Below are 16,986 nucleotides of genomic sequence, written 5' to 3' on the forward strand. Positions count from 1 at the left end.
CTCTAACAGTTGAGTGAAGCCAAGGTGCAGGCCTGGATGCAACCACATACAGGCTACAAAACGGCATCCAGGTGACCCACACAAAGTCCTACTACCAAATCCAAACAGGAACAGATAAAAAGAAGGGGGTAAGACAGGAAGATGACCAGGGCCAGAAGAGGAAAGTAAATTCATGAGGCTCGTTAAGATAGATGATAGGAAGACAACCTGGAGGAATTCCCTGATCCAGAGCCTAGTTTTCTGTACAAAACTAATGGGCATCGACAGAGGCATGGCCAGATCAAACAGGCAACACGGAGTGAACAAGCAAGGCAACGATTAAAAGAAAGATTATATCGTAGCATATTATTTCCACTTAACTATCTATAAAATAGATTACTGAATTAGAGTAATTAACTTGAAACATTATAAATACCACAGTTATATAGAATAAGCAATATGGAGTAAGATATAAGAATTAAATGTTCCCCCAAAGAGGGGAAAAGCCAGTATTGGACAGTAACAGATCCCATTCAGAGTGTGATATACAAGATTGTTGGGTTCTTGGTAGCAGGAGGTACTATAATTCAGATGTGATCATGTTGGCAAGCATGATTAGTGAGTAAGCTGCTTCTGTCTGAAGTTATTTCTGAAAGGGTCATTATGGGAAAAGTGTCAACAAAATCCTTTCTCCCTCTGCATAAGAATTTCGCCTTCAGCTAAGCATAAGTATCTTATGGAGACCTCCTGCTCCCTCGAATGTGGCAGATAACTCTTACGAGTGTATCCCTTGGTTTAATCCTGGAAGGTGTCTTTCTGAAATTATTACAAGAGAAATTGGCTCTTTTGGGACATGAAGCTTTTATTTTAGGGCAGCTCCATCCTTACCCAAATGTGGATCTCCTCTCCTTGCACCTGAACTGTTATAACTGGCAGCAAGGACTCTGCAAAAGAAGGCCTGACACTTCTCTGCTGGTGAACTGGATCCTTAACTATATCCATCTGAGTACACAGAGTGGCCTGAGATAGTCTTGTAAGTCTGACTATTTATTGGAGCCCAAGAAGACCCACTGGTGGATGCACTGCAGCCATGAGTCCAAACTCTGCTGCCTGGCAGATATATCTGTAGGGCAAGTTTTAGGGCAAACAGTCAAAGCAAAAGAATGACTTACTTTATCTGATGAAGGCTCTGAAGGATAAAATCAGTCATGAATAAATGGGAATTACAAACTTTGAATTGTTTTTTAAAAAGTACCAATGTTGTCTAGGAGGAAGAAAGAAGGAAATTTGGATTTCTTCAGCTTTTCTGAGCACGTATTATGTCCCCAGCAGTGCACTGGGCATCATAAATCTCAGTTAGTCTTTAAAATAGTTCTCGGAGAGAGATCTGGTTATTCCTCCTTACAAATGAGGAAAATGAAGACGAAAAGAAGTATGGGACTGCCAGGTATCACAGAAAATCGGTGGCTAAGTTGGGAGGTCTTTCTGAGACTGAGTCTTTCCAGTAACCTAGGCGCCCCTCATCAGTTCATTTATTCTATAATTGTTATCAGCCAGTCACATATATGTTAGGAGCTGGGGAAACAAAGAAGAATCACCCACAGCACACTCTGCCTTCAAAGAGCATACAGAATAGTGGGAGAGACAGACAATTAGATCAGTGTATTGGGTACTATAATAAGGAAAAGCAAAGGGTACAGTAGGAGTGTTCAGGAGGGGCATTTAACCCAGCCTTGGGGCTTCAGGAAAGGCTTTGTCAAGGAGACATATAAATTAACTCCTGAGGATGCAAAGGCGTTGTCCAAGAAAAAGGTCTAGGGTGGGAGGGAGAAGGATATTGGAAACAGTGGGGAGAACTCTATGTGAAGACTCAGAGGTGACAAAAAGTGTGGTAGGTTCAGGAAACAGAAGAATGGAGCGATGCAAGGAGAAGTGGTGAGAAAACTGGAAAGAAATAAGAGACAGATCATGAAGTATCTATGCCAGAATAGGTACAGATTTTGGACATAAATAACCATTACAGTAATTTGATCTAACACTTTAGGAAAACACACAGAGTAAGTCCTTAACTTTATCTGAGAGAGTCAGAGAAAGTTTCCTGGAGGACTCAGGTCTTGAAGGCTATGAGGAGGTAACAAAGCTGATGAGTAAGAAAGGGAATTCTAGGCAAAGAAAGCAGCTTACACAAAAGTGTAGCAGCTGGAAGAGTTTGGCATATTTGGGAACCAAAGTAGTTCAAGGTTCTTTGGAAAAAGTAAGGAGTAGGAAGATGAAACCAGACAGGAAAATAGGGGGCCAAATAACGAATGGCTTCGTGCTGCAAGCTACGGCATCTGAACTTCATGTAGAGCAATCGAGAGTCACTGCAGGACTTTAAGAGAGGAGCGCCGTGATTGTATTTTCACTGCATGAAGAACACGATGCAAGTAACATGGAAATGCTCTGCGGGAAGGGGATGAAACTGGAAACAGGAAACTGGTTAGGATTCTGTTACAGTCACCCTGGTGGGTTGAAAAAAGTAGAAATAGAGACTGGGGGACATTTGAGAGAAAATATTTGAGTACAACCAAAGGGATCTAGTGACCCAATGAATATTGAAACTAAAGGAGAAGGAAGAATCTGGGATGATCTCCAAAATTCTAGTGCAAGTGAGAAAAAAAACAAACACATGTCTTTTAGTGAGACAAGAAGCACAGTCTGAAATGGAATTAGATATGCAAGAAATTTTAGGTGGCGGGGAGCAAGAGAAGGTGAATAGAGTATTCAGACAGCACTGTAGGTCTGATATCTATAAAAAGGGAGGGAGAAAGAAAAAGAATTGGGTAGGAAGAGTCCTAGAGTACAGCACGGTTCCAAAAAAGCTGATGGAGAGTTCTTGGGCCAAAATTGCCTATTGGAAGAGTACCATGTCCCAGCAGAAGAGGCGTACCTTAATACTCCCCAGTGCTCCAGCACTGGCTGACAGCAGCCTGCAGGAGGTGAGGAACCCTCAGTAAGTTTCGCTCCCCACAGCAGGAAAAGTGAGCAGTGCATTTTCATGGCCGCCGCAAAAGGGAGCCAGAGACAAAGATCAACTGTGCCAGAACCCTCTGGTGATGAGGTGATTCCTTCATCATACCTGAAGCATCTGTTTCAATGATGTAGAGATGAAATAAATACTCATTTCTGTGTCTTTATTGTCCATTAGATGGGATGTTTTAGAGAATAAGAACTGATCTACCACAGTATTTTGTGCAGAATGAGTGTTAAAGAAATGTCTGTGGTGTGCATGAACGAACTGGAATCAAGATAAGCCAGAATCAAAATGGAGTAAGAAATGTATTTACTCCTGAAACATTACAGGAGCATCTGGCAACTATCCAAAACCCACCCCTTCCTCAAAGAGATCTGCCAGCTGGGCAGCAACGGTACAAACCTGAGCAACCAAGAAAACTTCAGAAATCATCCCTCTCTGGGGCTGTGAGGACGTTATTTGGCAACAGGCAGACACCCAGCCTAGACAGAATACTTCAAGAAACTCCACTCACGAACTTCTGAAAATATATTTTCCAGGGTTAACCTGGAAGTGTTCTGGTCATCTGGCAGCTCCACCAAGTTACAATGACAATTTAATTGTAGTGTGGTCAACAAAATTTACTCACTCTGCAAACTCAGATGTGTGGAGAAAAAAAATTATGTTCTTAATTTTATCTACAAGTAAGACAGATTTTCTCCTGAGCCTCTGCCTGTGGTCGGGGGAAGTGTTTAATCCAATGGGATAATGCAAAGGATATCTTCAGAAAAATGTTCAGTTTCTGCAGATGGAAAAATAAAAACGTCTGAGACACCTCCCGTGAGCCATGCTTCTCCCTTTTAATTAGGGTCCAGGTGGGCACTGGGAAGGGCTGAGATGAACTGTACCCCACGACGGCAGAGAAGTGTCACGTCCTCTCCCTCAGTGTCCTTGTCTCCCTGGGCTTCCAGGAAGAGGTCCTTGTCCCTTGGTTGCTGCCCGCCCTGCCTGCCTATGCTTTGTTCCCATGGACCTCAAACAGGGAGCTTTCAACCAGTCCTCAGAGAGGAGGAAGACCAGGACTCTCGCCTTCCCTGCTTGCAGTCCCTTTCCTTTCTCCCCTTCTCCTCCCCACCACCCCCTGGGGGCTGGGGAGAGTAGACTTCCCCTTATATCATGTCCTCTTATTACCACAAGCAACACAAGCTTCATGGGCTTCGTGTTATCAGAGTAGGACTCCAAGAGGCACCCACTGCAGGCTCAACCCTTGACAGGTTAGAATATCAGCAGCTAAATTTGCTGTGCATTGACTATGCTGTAGTTGCTAAAACACCTTGCACATATGTGGTCCTCACACCGATCCTGTCAAGTATGCCTATTTTATAGTGTCGGAAACTGAAGTCCAAGGAGGTTTGGTAACTTGCCAAAGATCATGCATCTAATAAGGGCCTGGGAGGGGGGCAGTTGTCAGGATTTGAACCCAAATGTGTAATTCCAGAACTAACATTCTTAGCCCCTACATTGTACATTTTTCTAGTCCAGCAAAATGTAGAAATACCAGAAAGTAACGTACAAGCAGCAGCAGCAGTTGCTGTTTATAAGGTCACTTTTGCTTTCTTAAAGCAGAACCTCCTGCAGAACATGAACAAGTAACACTGACTTTCCTTTCCGCTTATCCCAAATCAAGAGAATCACAAACCCAACTTAAAGATCCTCTAGATAGCCCTGTCCATCAACAGTTAGAAAATGGCAGAAATACTGTACAAAATAATGAGCAATGGTAAGCACTGAAACTGAGAAATGTTGGAATGTAATTTTTGTGGGGTTTTTTTTTTTTTTTGGTGGGGAGGGTTGTTGTTTGTTTATTTATTTGTTTCACTTATAATCTTCCTGGACCCAAACTACAGTTCAATCTCATTAAGTGTCAGGATCTATGAACTCAGCCCAAGAGGCCAGAGTACCAAAAATGAGAAGTAGTACCATGAGACACAGAACATAGGGGCCCTTGATGGAAACGTGGAAGGTTTCATGAGCTACTGTCGTAAGTGGACAGTATGTTGACTCATGCGTTGACTTGCGTTAAAGCCCCCAGCAACACACCAAAGGACTGATGTGCTTGGAGGAGACACGTGGCCACAGGAACAAGATCTAGCATATAACTGGACTCCAAATGTAGGAATAATTCTCGTCCCCATACTTTGACCCAAAGGAACCTGGTCATAGTGGAGGAAAACTATGCTCTGCTCCTCTGTGCCTGAAACAACTAGATTAAAAAGTCTCATGGTATTTAGCAACCACAGTTAATTAACTGAAAGCAAAAAAAAAAAAAAAAAAAAAAAAAAAAAAAAGACCCCTTCCAGGATTTCTCAAAAATGGGGGTGAGGCATTAAGTAATTCTTCCCCATGGCCTAGAACTCAGGGAGGAGCTGGCAGATTAAGTATTTTCCTTGGTGGATTCAGAAGACCATAGTCTCTCCCAAACAGCCAAAGTTCCCTTCAGTGTGTCTCTAGCAAAAAGTAAGACTCCTTTCCTCAGCACCTCACCCACTACTGAACCCACATCCTTACTCCTACCCTAAACTCTGGCTAAGGGCACTCCACATATTGCTGAAGTCATGTAACAAAGTTGGAGATTTTTCAGGAGTCACCTCTAAATTTCTCTGAAAGAGGAAAGAGAAAACAGGGGAGGGGCTGGGGATGCCACGCCCATGAATTTGATTTCATTTACTCTCTGGGAAGGAAACTTCGCACTCAACCACCTGGACTGCCACTACAGACTCTCACTCAGGGAATCCTGCATTTCCACCCACACTCCAGGCTCCGGTGGAATGAACAGTAGTGGTAACTTCAGCAAGTTCGCAGCATCACATCTGAATCTGCTAGGTCAGGGTAGGAGCTGATGGAGCCATGGCAGAAATGGAAGGGAGGAATCCTTCAGAAGTTAGCCAAAGGCACCAAGAAACAAACATCAGTCGAGCCAAAATCTCTAGTATAAAGTGTCATGTTCAATTAAAAGAGAGGAAAATCCCCACACCTAAGGCAGAAGGCAGAATCAGGAATTCAGGTAAGGGCTGAAGAACCAGAAGGTCAGAGCTAGGCAGAGAAGTTTCCAAAGTGACAGAAAGTAGGAACAAGTGTTCAAGAGTGGGTGAGGGTGAATTCAAGAGCAGGGTTCGGGGTAAACAGCAGATGCCAATTGAGAGAGCAGGCATTTCCATACGTAGATTTCTCTGTGCTGGAAAGAAGCAGATTTTTATTAATCACAGAAGCACTCATTTCAGAATCCTTCTATTTTAGTGAACTATGAATGACTATTAATCATTCTTTTATGTTTCAACAGATACCTTTTTGAAAGGGAGTTTTAAGTTATCCCAGAATTAGGAATTTTCATAGCAGCTCCAAGAGGCTCCAATTTGAAAGCAAACAATGCAGACCAAAAGACATTTTATTCCTATAATTTTGGAAATGAATATATAAATCTCAGAACAATCCAAAAATTAATTTCTGGTTACATATGACCAAATGCCAAGTAATGTGGTGATCCTTCATGCTACGTCAACATGTATCCCCTTTCACAAAACAATAACAACAACAATAATAATAGCGGTATTTTTTACTCCATGGGGGACTCAAAGCATTTTTCATGTGTTAACTCACTCATTCCTTCCAACCACTCTATCCCAAAAATACTATTACTAGTCCCATTTTATAAATGAGGAAAGTGAAATAGACGTTAAGAAAGTTCCCCAAGGTCACCCAGTTCAGGGTCAGGATGTGAACCCAGGACACATTCATAGCCACAAAACTTTATACCTGAGAGCCCATTAGCGACAGAAGTCCAGATTCAGAACTGTCATGTGCCCTAAATATGTCTACAAGTTTGAGGTCTCAAGCCATAATATCCTAACTTGTCAGCACTGTTCAGTGACAGGAGCGAAATCAAAGTCCACACAATTTTATTAAAATAAAAGTGGTTACACTTATAAAAACTGCTTATTTTTTAATAAAACTATGAAATTTTACAGATACGTATCTTGGTTAATTTAAAAAACTTCTTAGACTTTTGTCCAATCTAAAAAATAAAAAATTACTTGAAGATTTACCTTAGCAAAATAATAAAGGAATGCAAAGGATTACTGCCTGAAATTAAAGCAAAATAACTTCACCACCAGACTGGACTGGAGCCTAGTATCCAAGGGCCTTGATTTTCACTCCACTGCTTTTGTCATGACACAACGGGTTGGTGGAAACTTGTGTCTTGTGGGGGTTGCTGTTGCTGCAAAATCCACTGTCAGTTACAGTAACAGCTTTACCCACTGAGCACTTACACTGTCCCGAAATGTTGACATCCATCGTCTCATGAATCTCTCAGACCCTGTGAGGTCAGTATCACAGTCTGCATCTTAAAATGGGGGAAGAGAGGATCAAATGGGTAATTAAAGGAACTCACCTAAGGCCAAAAAGTCTAGAAAATGGACACAATCAGAATTCAAACCCAAGTCTGTGGGACTGCAACGCTTTTGCTCTTTCCCTCATGTTCGCCACACTGTTTTATTTACATCACCTGATCGCTGTTAGTATAAACTTCAAGTTAAAGCTAGTCCTCGGCTCATTAGGTTGAGCTGATAGCTATTAAAATACAACTCCATGTCTACATAGGGAGGGTTTTACCATACTGACATTTTCCAAAGACTATTTCACCTTCTTCAAAATGACCATACAAAGAGAGGCTACGAGAAGCGGCCCCAGGTGGGACAGGGTGACACAGTAGTGTCTCTCCTATTGATGTCACACAACAGGTGCCACGGGGGGGGTCAGGAAGAGCCCTGTAATCTTGAACCAGGTCGAAGGACCCCTGGGATCCCTCCTGTGCCCTCTGCCAAGCTATGGAGAAAAAGAGCCCTTGGATCCAGGCTTCAGATCACCATGCCCACACCAGAGCATCTCCATAAACGTCTGCTTCAGCTTGCTGTTTCCCAGAATGAGAATATATGAGTGGCCAGCAGGATATAACATTGTAATCACTTCTCCAATCATCTTAATCATTTTAGTTGCTGGTAGGAAATAACTAGATGATAAAATTAAAAAGGAAAGAAAGTAAAGTAGGAAGAGAAAGAGGAAGGAGAGGATGACTTTGATGGCCCTATAGTGGGCCTCGGTACTTGGATCCCTGGAGCCGGTACAGTTCCGCTGCATCTGCCGTGTATGCCTTCCCAGGGAGCAGATGAGCAGAAAGTAGGAGGCTAGAGACACAGTTAGGGGAAGGAGGTTCCACAGAGTCCCCAAAACATGGATCAGTTTGTATTCGTTTCTCTTCTTTAAAACCTGCTCAGTCATATTTCCTGTTCCATCAATTCCACTGAGAACAGAATAGATCTTAAATTCATGGACCAGAGACACGGTGCTGCCACATGCTAGGAGCAGGGTACTCATCAGCATCCACACGACCACCCTGGAAACTCTCCACTTGAGCCAGAGGAATGCAGGGTGGGAGAAACTGGCGACTTTCAGGCAGTAGAAGACACTGAGACACGTGGAAAGCCAAATGCTCAGATGGTTTGTAAACGTCCAGAAAATATCAATCATCTGCATTACTATCCCTTCATCATGTAGTTTGGACGAGAACACCATTAAAACACCATCAACCAAGAGAGTCCCCAGCAGAACAGTCCTAGAGAGAGCCAGGTTAGTGATGATGAAGTCGGACAAAGAGATTCTCTTGCTCTTGAACCAGCTGCTGCCATTGACTAGCCCTATGAAGCCATTGCCCAGCATTCCCAGGACGAACTCACTGGCAGTCAGAACCAGAAAGCCCCACTCGGTGCATCCCAGCATGTCAGCAAGTAGGAGGACCTGATCTTCGCTCCTTCTGTTGATGAACAATCTCTTGCTGATGTGAAACTTCTCTCTGTGAATCACTGCTACCTGCTGCTTCTCTGTACCTGTCTCTTGCCTCAGCCCAATTTAGTCTATCATAGAGCAAAGTTTAGTGAACCCTCCCTGGGTTTAGTGAACACTCCCTGGCTATTTCAGGCTAATCTGTCCTCTTCAGAAATCATGTGGACTGTCACATTCATCTATGAGCTAAACTCAGAAGCTCTTTGCGAAAATGCAAATAGAGCAGTGTTCAGTGTCACACAGAGAAGGAAGAGATCTGAGTCACCAAGAAGATGGAGGATTTGGACACAGTTTCAAAGGCAGTAAGTTGGATTTTGAGCCACTCAGAACAAAAGGTGTGTCACCAAAGGGTCACAGAGAATCACTCAGAAGAGTGAGAAGTGTTATTCCTCAGGAAGGAGGCCTCAGGGACACATACAGAAAAGGGGGAAATACAAGAATTCCACCGTTAAGGCACTACCAAAGTCATCCTAGGAGGAGGTTTAAGTTCATAAAACAGGAAAAGTTCAGTACCAATGGTCTCGGATTAGAGTTAAAAGGTGTGCCTCTTAGAGAATGCCTTACATGAGGGGCAACAAGTTCTTTCCTAGTGAGCCACAGCATCGGAAATTCTTAACTACCTGAATATTTACATGATAACAATATTGAACTATAGCATATAAGCTATTCAAAGCATGACTTTTTCAGAGGGCATGACCACTGTATTGATATGTCAATCAATGAAAGATCAGGCTGGCAGAAATCACACACAGACACCATCTATCAACCAAAGGTTTTTAAAATCTAAAATAGTGCTTTACAAATTTCGACCACAACCGACAGTAATATTTTATACATATATTTTATGTATATACACATAAAACATATGTATGTGTATATATATATGTCACAGGCTAAATATATGTATATCACTTATACATACTATATTGGGAAAGCCAAGGTTTCACAAAACCACGTTTCCCCTTTCTACACGTATGGCACTCTGATTTTCTATCCTATTCTTTTTTTTTTTCATTGCTGCTTACATATCACAAACTTGATTTCACAACCTGCTAATGAGTTGTTAAAAACACTGTTTGAAAACACTGATCTGAAGGATGGAGGAAAAAAATCAATTTCATCAAGAATCAAAGCAGAGAGTTCAACATTATCCAATAACAGACTGAGGGTTACACGCCAAGGAGCCAGTCACCTGGGCCAGGTGAACCTCATCAGTCTCGTATGTATGTAGCAGAGCACTGCAGAGTAAACGCAAACATAAACACAGTCCTCCTTAACCACTCTCGGCTTGTTCAGGCTAACTTAACAAGCTGGCCCAAATGCTTCCTTAACTCTGTGCTTCAGAATTAGAAGGCCAGTTCCCAGCCATCTCTGTAAGTCCCGTAACAGGACTTTACACCAGTGGTAGGGCCGATCCTGCAACCTACCACCATGCCTGTTCAGTCTTTTCCTCATGGCCTCAGTGCTACACATTCAGCTTTTTGTGGTTATCACACCTTTACATCCCGTCATAGGAAGAAATACAATAGTAAGATTCCTCTACCCATGTATCAGTCATCAGTAACAAAAAAAAAAAGTTTAGATACACAACATATCAGAATGCATTTCACATACCATTTCAAGTTTGATCATACTTTTTTACTAGCCCTATTATTTTTACCCCTTCCAAAAATAGAATCTGTACCTTTCATTAAGTTGTAATTGAACAATTTAGAGTTAACTGAATTTTTTTTTCATGTGTTGATGCTTTCCCAGGACAGTGTGTTTCCACATACACTACTTTAGCCAATGACCGGTGTTCAATTTCCCAAAGAATTTGTTGGATATCATCATTGTCATTGCTATTATTCCATCAGGTGCCAGTGGTAAGAATCATGAGCCCGTAGTTATAATCACCCCCATTCCTTAACATAAATACTAAAGCTATCATACTATAACTAATACTATAACACACCATTAATGGCTGCTCCCAAAATGCATGTTGGCCATGGTCCATCAAATAACCACATACACTCCAAGTCCAGTTCTATAAAGCCTGCAGCTTTAAACATGATTTGTTGGCAGGATCAGTACTAGAGCTGCGGTATTGCAGCATCCCAGGCTGCAGACATCCGGGAAGCCTGCTTAGAGAACATGCACTTGCTCTTAACCATCCTTTTGAGTAAAAGATCAAAGTAAGTATATCAGTCAGGGCTTTGGCAGGAAACAACTGGCATAAACTGGGTAATTCTAGAAGAGTTTTAAAAAGGGATTATTTACAAAATGATGGACAGAGCATAGGGAAACCATAAATAGATAGTTCAGTACCCAAAGACTAGGAACGGTGGGGCACCACTCAGAGAGAGTGAGCCCTATGTGGAGGGGATCTGCTGACAGCAGCTGAGATTTTTCAGTTGGGAGACTCTGAAGAGAGTGAGCTGAGAGAATAAACTTCAAAACACATGTCAGCAGACCAGCAAGGCATTCTAATATCATCTCCCTCCCCTTCCTTATTCTGGCACTTTCTCCCCAGGGATTTAGACATCATGGTCCAGGTCTTTGCATCATTCCTGCTTCTGATACTACTCTGCATGACAACTGTGTTGATGAACGTCAGCAGTACACTCAGACTCACCTGACGTCAAGACAAATCATAGATAATGTCCATTATACCAATCAAGTTCACTGATCTGAAGAACACAGAAGGAAGTCAGCACAGTCAGGTGTACACAAGAGAGATCAGCAATATATATATAAAATGAGAAGTGGAGTGTAGCCTTCTAGGTTCCTGTACAGTTCTCACCTGGAGAATGCACAATGGCAAGCAGTAATTCTAAGTGAGCATCTCCTCAGAATCCTGAAGGCCCACCTTCATACCATATATGCATAAATACGTTCTGAATGTGGCTAAGATGGATGATTTTCCATTTTCACTGCCTCCAACCTGGTCTAAGCTACCATGATCTCTCACCTGAACTGCTCAATAGCCTCCTGACTCATTTCTCCACTTCTAATCTTTTCCCCCATAATACACCCTCCATACAGACACAAGAATGATCTTCTTAAAAGGTAAATTAGGTCATTTCACTCCACTACTTAAAATTTTTCAATGGCTTCCCAGTGCAACTACAACAAAATACAAACTCCTTACATTCTATCACTGAGAATCTCTTCTGCAGATCCTCCTGCATGCACCAGGATTTAAGATAAATTTTACAATATCATGCGGTCTGAGTAAAGAAACAGGCTTTACGGAGTAAGAGAAAACTTTTACCAACAACAGAAACAAAAGCAGGGCTCCTCCTCATCCTCCTGTGATTACACAGAGGGACCTGGGCACTGTTAGGTTAGCAGTGTACATCTGCATGTCAATGGAGACAACTCCTCTATTGGTCTCACTTTTCATAATTAAAGTATGAAAGCAACTTTGTCAGTAGGAAAATAAATAGTCTGCTTAATGCCAGAAAGTCTGGATTTGGGAAGCTAGCTATATTATAGGAATTGACTGGGAAGGCCAGCTGACCAACACCTGGGGACCTCAGATGTTCTAGTCCCTGGTGTTAGAAAAAGGCCACCAATTCTGTGGGAGCTGAGCTTATGTGGAACACCTGAGTGCTTCACGTAAGTGAAAGGAACCCTCTTTTCCCAGATAACGTGTTGTCCAGGCAACCTAGATTGAACTCCTAGGGTTATTTTCAGACAACTCTCCTCTTTGCAGAATACATTTCCTAGGAGAGTGCTCACATTTCCCAGTTTGTTCAGGACAATCACGGACGGTTATGTGCCTGCCACTCCAAGTAATTATTAATAATGCCTCCTTTCGGTGTTTTACTCACTGAATATTCCAGCCCTAAGCTCAGTCCTGGAACATAGTAGAACCTTAATACATAGATATTGAATAAATAAATTTGCTAGAAGTTTGTGACAGGCACTGTATTAGGTGCAGAAAATCATGGACTAGTAAGCAAGAGAGACATATCTACAAGCAAATTACATAATGATGTGATCAATGCTAACAGAGACAAAATAAATGTGTTTGCACAGAGAAGGAGCCAAATTTTGCCTACAAGAGTCACAGAACTGAAAGAGGAGATACTATTTGAGACACTTTTTTAAAAAATATATTTTTATTGACAAATAGTCAGTTTACAATGTTGTGTCAATTTCTGGTGTACAGCACAAGGCTTCAGTCATACAGGAACATACATATATTCGTTTTCATATTCTTTTTCACAAATTACTATAAGAAATTGAATATAGTTCCCTGTGCTATACAGTATAAACTTGTTTATCTATTTTATGTACATTAGTATCTGCAAACCTTGAACTCCCAATTTATCCCTTCCCACCCCCTTCTCCCCCTGGTAACCATAAGTTTGTTTTCTATGTCTGTGAGTCCATTTCTGTTTTGTAAATAACTTCATTTGTCTTTTTTTTTTTTTAAGATTCCACATATAAGTGATATTATTTTATTTTGCTTTCTCTTTCTGGCTTACTTCACTTAGAATGACATTCTCCAAGTCCATCCATGTTGCTGCAAATGGCATTATTTTATTCTTTTTTTATGGCTGAGTAGTATTCCATTGTATAAATATACCACAGGTTCTTTATCTAGTCATCTGTTGATGGACATTTAGATTGTTTCCATGTCTTGGCTTTTACAAATAGTGCTGCTTTGAACACTGAGGTGCATCTATCTTTCTGAATTAAAGTTCTCTCTGGATATATGGCCAGGAGTGGGACTACTGGGTCATACAGTAAATCTATTTTTAGTCTTTTGAGGAATCTCCATACTGTTTTCCATAATGGGTGCACCAAAGGACATTCCCACCAACAGTGTAGGAGAGTTCCCTTCTCTCTACACCCTCTCCAGCATTTATTGTTTGTGGACTTTTGAATGATGTCCATTCTGATTGGTGTGAGGTAATGACCTCATTGTAGTTTTGATTTGCATTTCTCTGATAATTAGCAATATTGAGCATTTTTTCATGTGCTTATTGGACACTTTTATGTCTTCATTGTAGAGTTGCTTGTTTTTTGAGCAGTACTAGTAGGTCAGGGACAAGATCTCAGATCCCTGTCTTCTTGTATCACACTGCTTCATGGTCTCTGGCTCCTGATGATCCCTATAAAACTCTCAAATCACATGATGCACCTCAAACCAACAGGTGTTTTACTGAGCACCCTCTGGGTCCCATTCTCTGCCTTTGACATTACTTCTTATTTATCTGTGTAACACATTTTATCAAGTAGTGATGTGACACTATGGTAAATTGAAACAACCCTAGAAGACAGTAACCTAGGATACTTGCATCTTTGTCCTAGCAATGCTGTAAGCTAATTATGTGACATTAGGCAAATTTCTTGATCTTTCTGACTCTCAGGTTGGAAATAAATACAATGAAAAGGTCCCAGAGAGTCAGTGTTAATCAATGCTTTAAGGACCTGGGTTCTGGAATCAGGCCTGGATTCCAATCTGAATGCCACTGTTCATTAGTTATGTGACCTTAGGCAAGTTAATCTCCCTAAACCTCAGTTTGTGCATCTGTAAAACAGGCACAATAATAGTACCTATTTCAGAGTTGTTATAGTTATCAAATAAGACAATGCCTATAAAAACGTAAAATGCAGGAGTGTTTTTTAAATGTTAGCTATTACTGTCATTGATGTTAATAAGGTCACTGCCCTATATTTATATAAGTATACATTACTGTATACTTTACCCATACTTAGGATATTTTTTATGGAAACTTCAATTTATTTAATGTAATATTTAATACATATAAAAATACATGCAACATATATGTAAATTATAAAGGAAACAAAATTTAAGCAGCCATAATTCCACTACCCAACTTGAGAAGCGGAACATCACCATCAGTACCATGGCACCTGTATGCTGCTTCTCCGCCCTATCCCTTGTGCCTTCCCCCAGCTTCCTACAGTAAACTCATCTTGAATTCTGTATTTATCATTCCTTCCTTTTCTGAATAGTTTTATCACATAGGTGTCTATCCATAAAAATATTGTATATTTTTTTGACTTTAACCTTTATAAAAATAACATGGTATACAAACTGCAGTCTGATATGGATACAACATGTTTATAAGTTACTCCTGTTACAGGATAACTACAATTCATTTATCCAGCTGTGTAATAATCCACTGTGTGAGCATTTATTTATCCATTCTCTGTGGGTGAAACTTGGGGTTGTTTTTGTACTATTAGGTATACTGTTGCTACAGTTTCAGATATTTCTTGGGCCACATGGAGTTCCTTAGAGTGTACCTTAAAGGTGGAATAACTAGGTGAAATTTCAACATTTCAAGTTCATGTCATGCTTTCTCAAAACGGGGTGCCAATTTACACTCCCCCACTAGTAAGTTTCCATTGGTCTACAACATCCCCCTTCACACTCTGATCTATCAAATAGGTTGAAATTTGCTAGCATGGAGGTCTTCAAATGAAAGTTCACTATAGTTTCTGATTTGCATTTCCTTGATTATTGAGGTTGACAACTTTTTCGCATAGTAATGGGTTATTTATATTTCCTTCTCTGTGAAATGCTTGTCTTTGACCACTTCTCTACTAAGCTGTCATTTTTTATTACCTTGTGGGTTTGCATATATTCTAGGTCTTATTCTTCTTGCTTTGTAGGCCTTTACATATTGTAGACTGTATTTCAAGTATCTTCTCTCCCAGTTTGTGACTTTTCATTTTGCTTCCTTTATGGTAACCTTGGTTTAAAAAAAGGTTATTTTTAAGAGTTATATTTATCACTCTTTTCTGTGTTCTTTTAAAAAAAAAAAAAACTTCCATGCCCCTCAAATTATAAACCAATTGTCTTGTATTTTCTCCCGATTTTTTTTAAAGTTTTGCCTTTCACTCTTTAAGTAACCAGGAATTGACTTCTGCATAAGGTATGAGGTAGAGATCCAATTTCATTTTTTTCTATATGGATGACATTTTCATAGCATCATTTATTGAATAATCTATACTTTACCCAGTGATCTACATCATGCCACTTTCATCATGTATCATCTCTGGGTTCTCCATTCTATACCACCGTTCCCTGTTTATTCCTGCATCCACAGTACGCTTCATTTATCACGATAGCTTTACTTTACAAAAAACCAAAACCAAAAACCAAAAACAAAACTGTCTTGCCAACTGGCAGAGCAAGTCTTCAGGAGTATGTTGCCTGTTCTTGGACCTTTGCTCAACAATACATTTTTATGATCAATTTGTTCAGTTGCCCTAAAACACTTCTGGGAATTTTTGTTTTGATCTGTAACAGCAACTTGGAGAGGGTTGACATCTTTACACTTTGAAGCTTTCAATAAATAAACATGGTGTACAAAAGTATTTAAGTCTTCTTTTAATGTATTTCAGTAAGTTTTATGATGTCCTCCATTGGGACCACACATCTGGAGACACCTTTCAACTTCTGATGCTCTTGTACATGGCATCTTTTGAAAATATTTTCTTTGCTGTTGTTTGCAGTTGACTTTTGTACATTCTTAATTATTCATCCATAGATTTTGTATCGTCTATGTGATCACAGCATTTGTAACTTTCTTCCTTTCCAATTTTAATAGTTTTTCTTTCCCTCCCTAAATGTGCTGAAACAACAGAATTAGTTCCTCATAAGGAACACCAGGAAGCTCACCCTCTGCCAGCACTCACAAATAAGAAATCATGTGAGTTCAGTGACACAGTGGCCACTTACAAGCCAGGGACACAGGCCTCACAAGAAACCATGCTGGTACCCTGATCTTCACACTTTCAGCCTCCAGAATGGTGAGAAAATATTTCAGTTACCTAGTATTACCTAACAGTATTTTGTTATAGCAACTCCAATTAAGACATCCAAAAATGCAATAAAAACTATGTTATACTTAGGATCCAGTTATTTTCCTGCAGGGAATCCCCTCACTCCAGATTATCTAGTCTGCCATCCTGCCAAGGGAAGCCTAAGGGCAGTACTTCTGTTCTGAACTTAAATGCTCCTTTATTTTACAGGAGGCTGTTAACGAAGGTCCTCGACAGAGACTTCAAACAAAATTAAACAATATATATTTGATAAGAAAGCATGCTTATATTCACTCTTTTTAAGGTCAGTTGCTATGGTTTTGTGT

At 40.6% G+C, this 16,986-nt stretch overlaps 1 protein-coding gene across 1 annotated transcript; it reads right to left on the minus strand.

Annotated features, from left to right (window-relative positions):
• Positions 1-6,640: 6,640 nt before the first annotated feature.
• On the minus strand, positions 6,641-9,555 carry TAS2R3 (taste 2 receptor member 3). The gene has a single exon (XM_010989853.3). It carries the CDS (start codon positions 8,804-8,806, stop codon positions 7,856-7,858), a length of 951 nt encoding a protein of 316 aa, XP_010988155.1. The 5' UTR covers positions 8,807-9,555; the 3' UTR covers positions 6,641-7,855.
• Between the last annotated feature and the right edge of the window lie 7,431 nt (positions 9,556-16,986).

The sequence above is a fragment of the Camelus dromedarius genome, chromosome 7 (assembly GCF_036321535.1).
Source record: "Camelus dromedarius isolate mCamDro1 chromosome 7, mCamDro1.pat, whole genome shotgun sequence".
In the NCBI taxonomy this organism is placed as follows: domain Eukaryota; kingdom Metazoa; phylum Chordata; class Mammalia; order Artiodactyla; family Camelidae; genus Camelus; species Camelus dromedarius.

Bases quoted from the DNA above. Each gene is read 5' to 3' on its own strand.
- TAS2R3 (XM_010989853.3), bottom strand. From the start codon at position 8,806: ATGCTGGGATGCACCGAGTGGGGCTTTCTGGTTCTGACTGCCAGTGAG.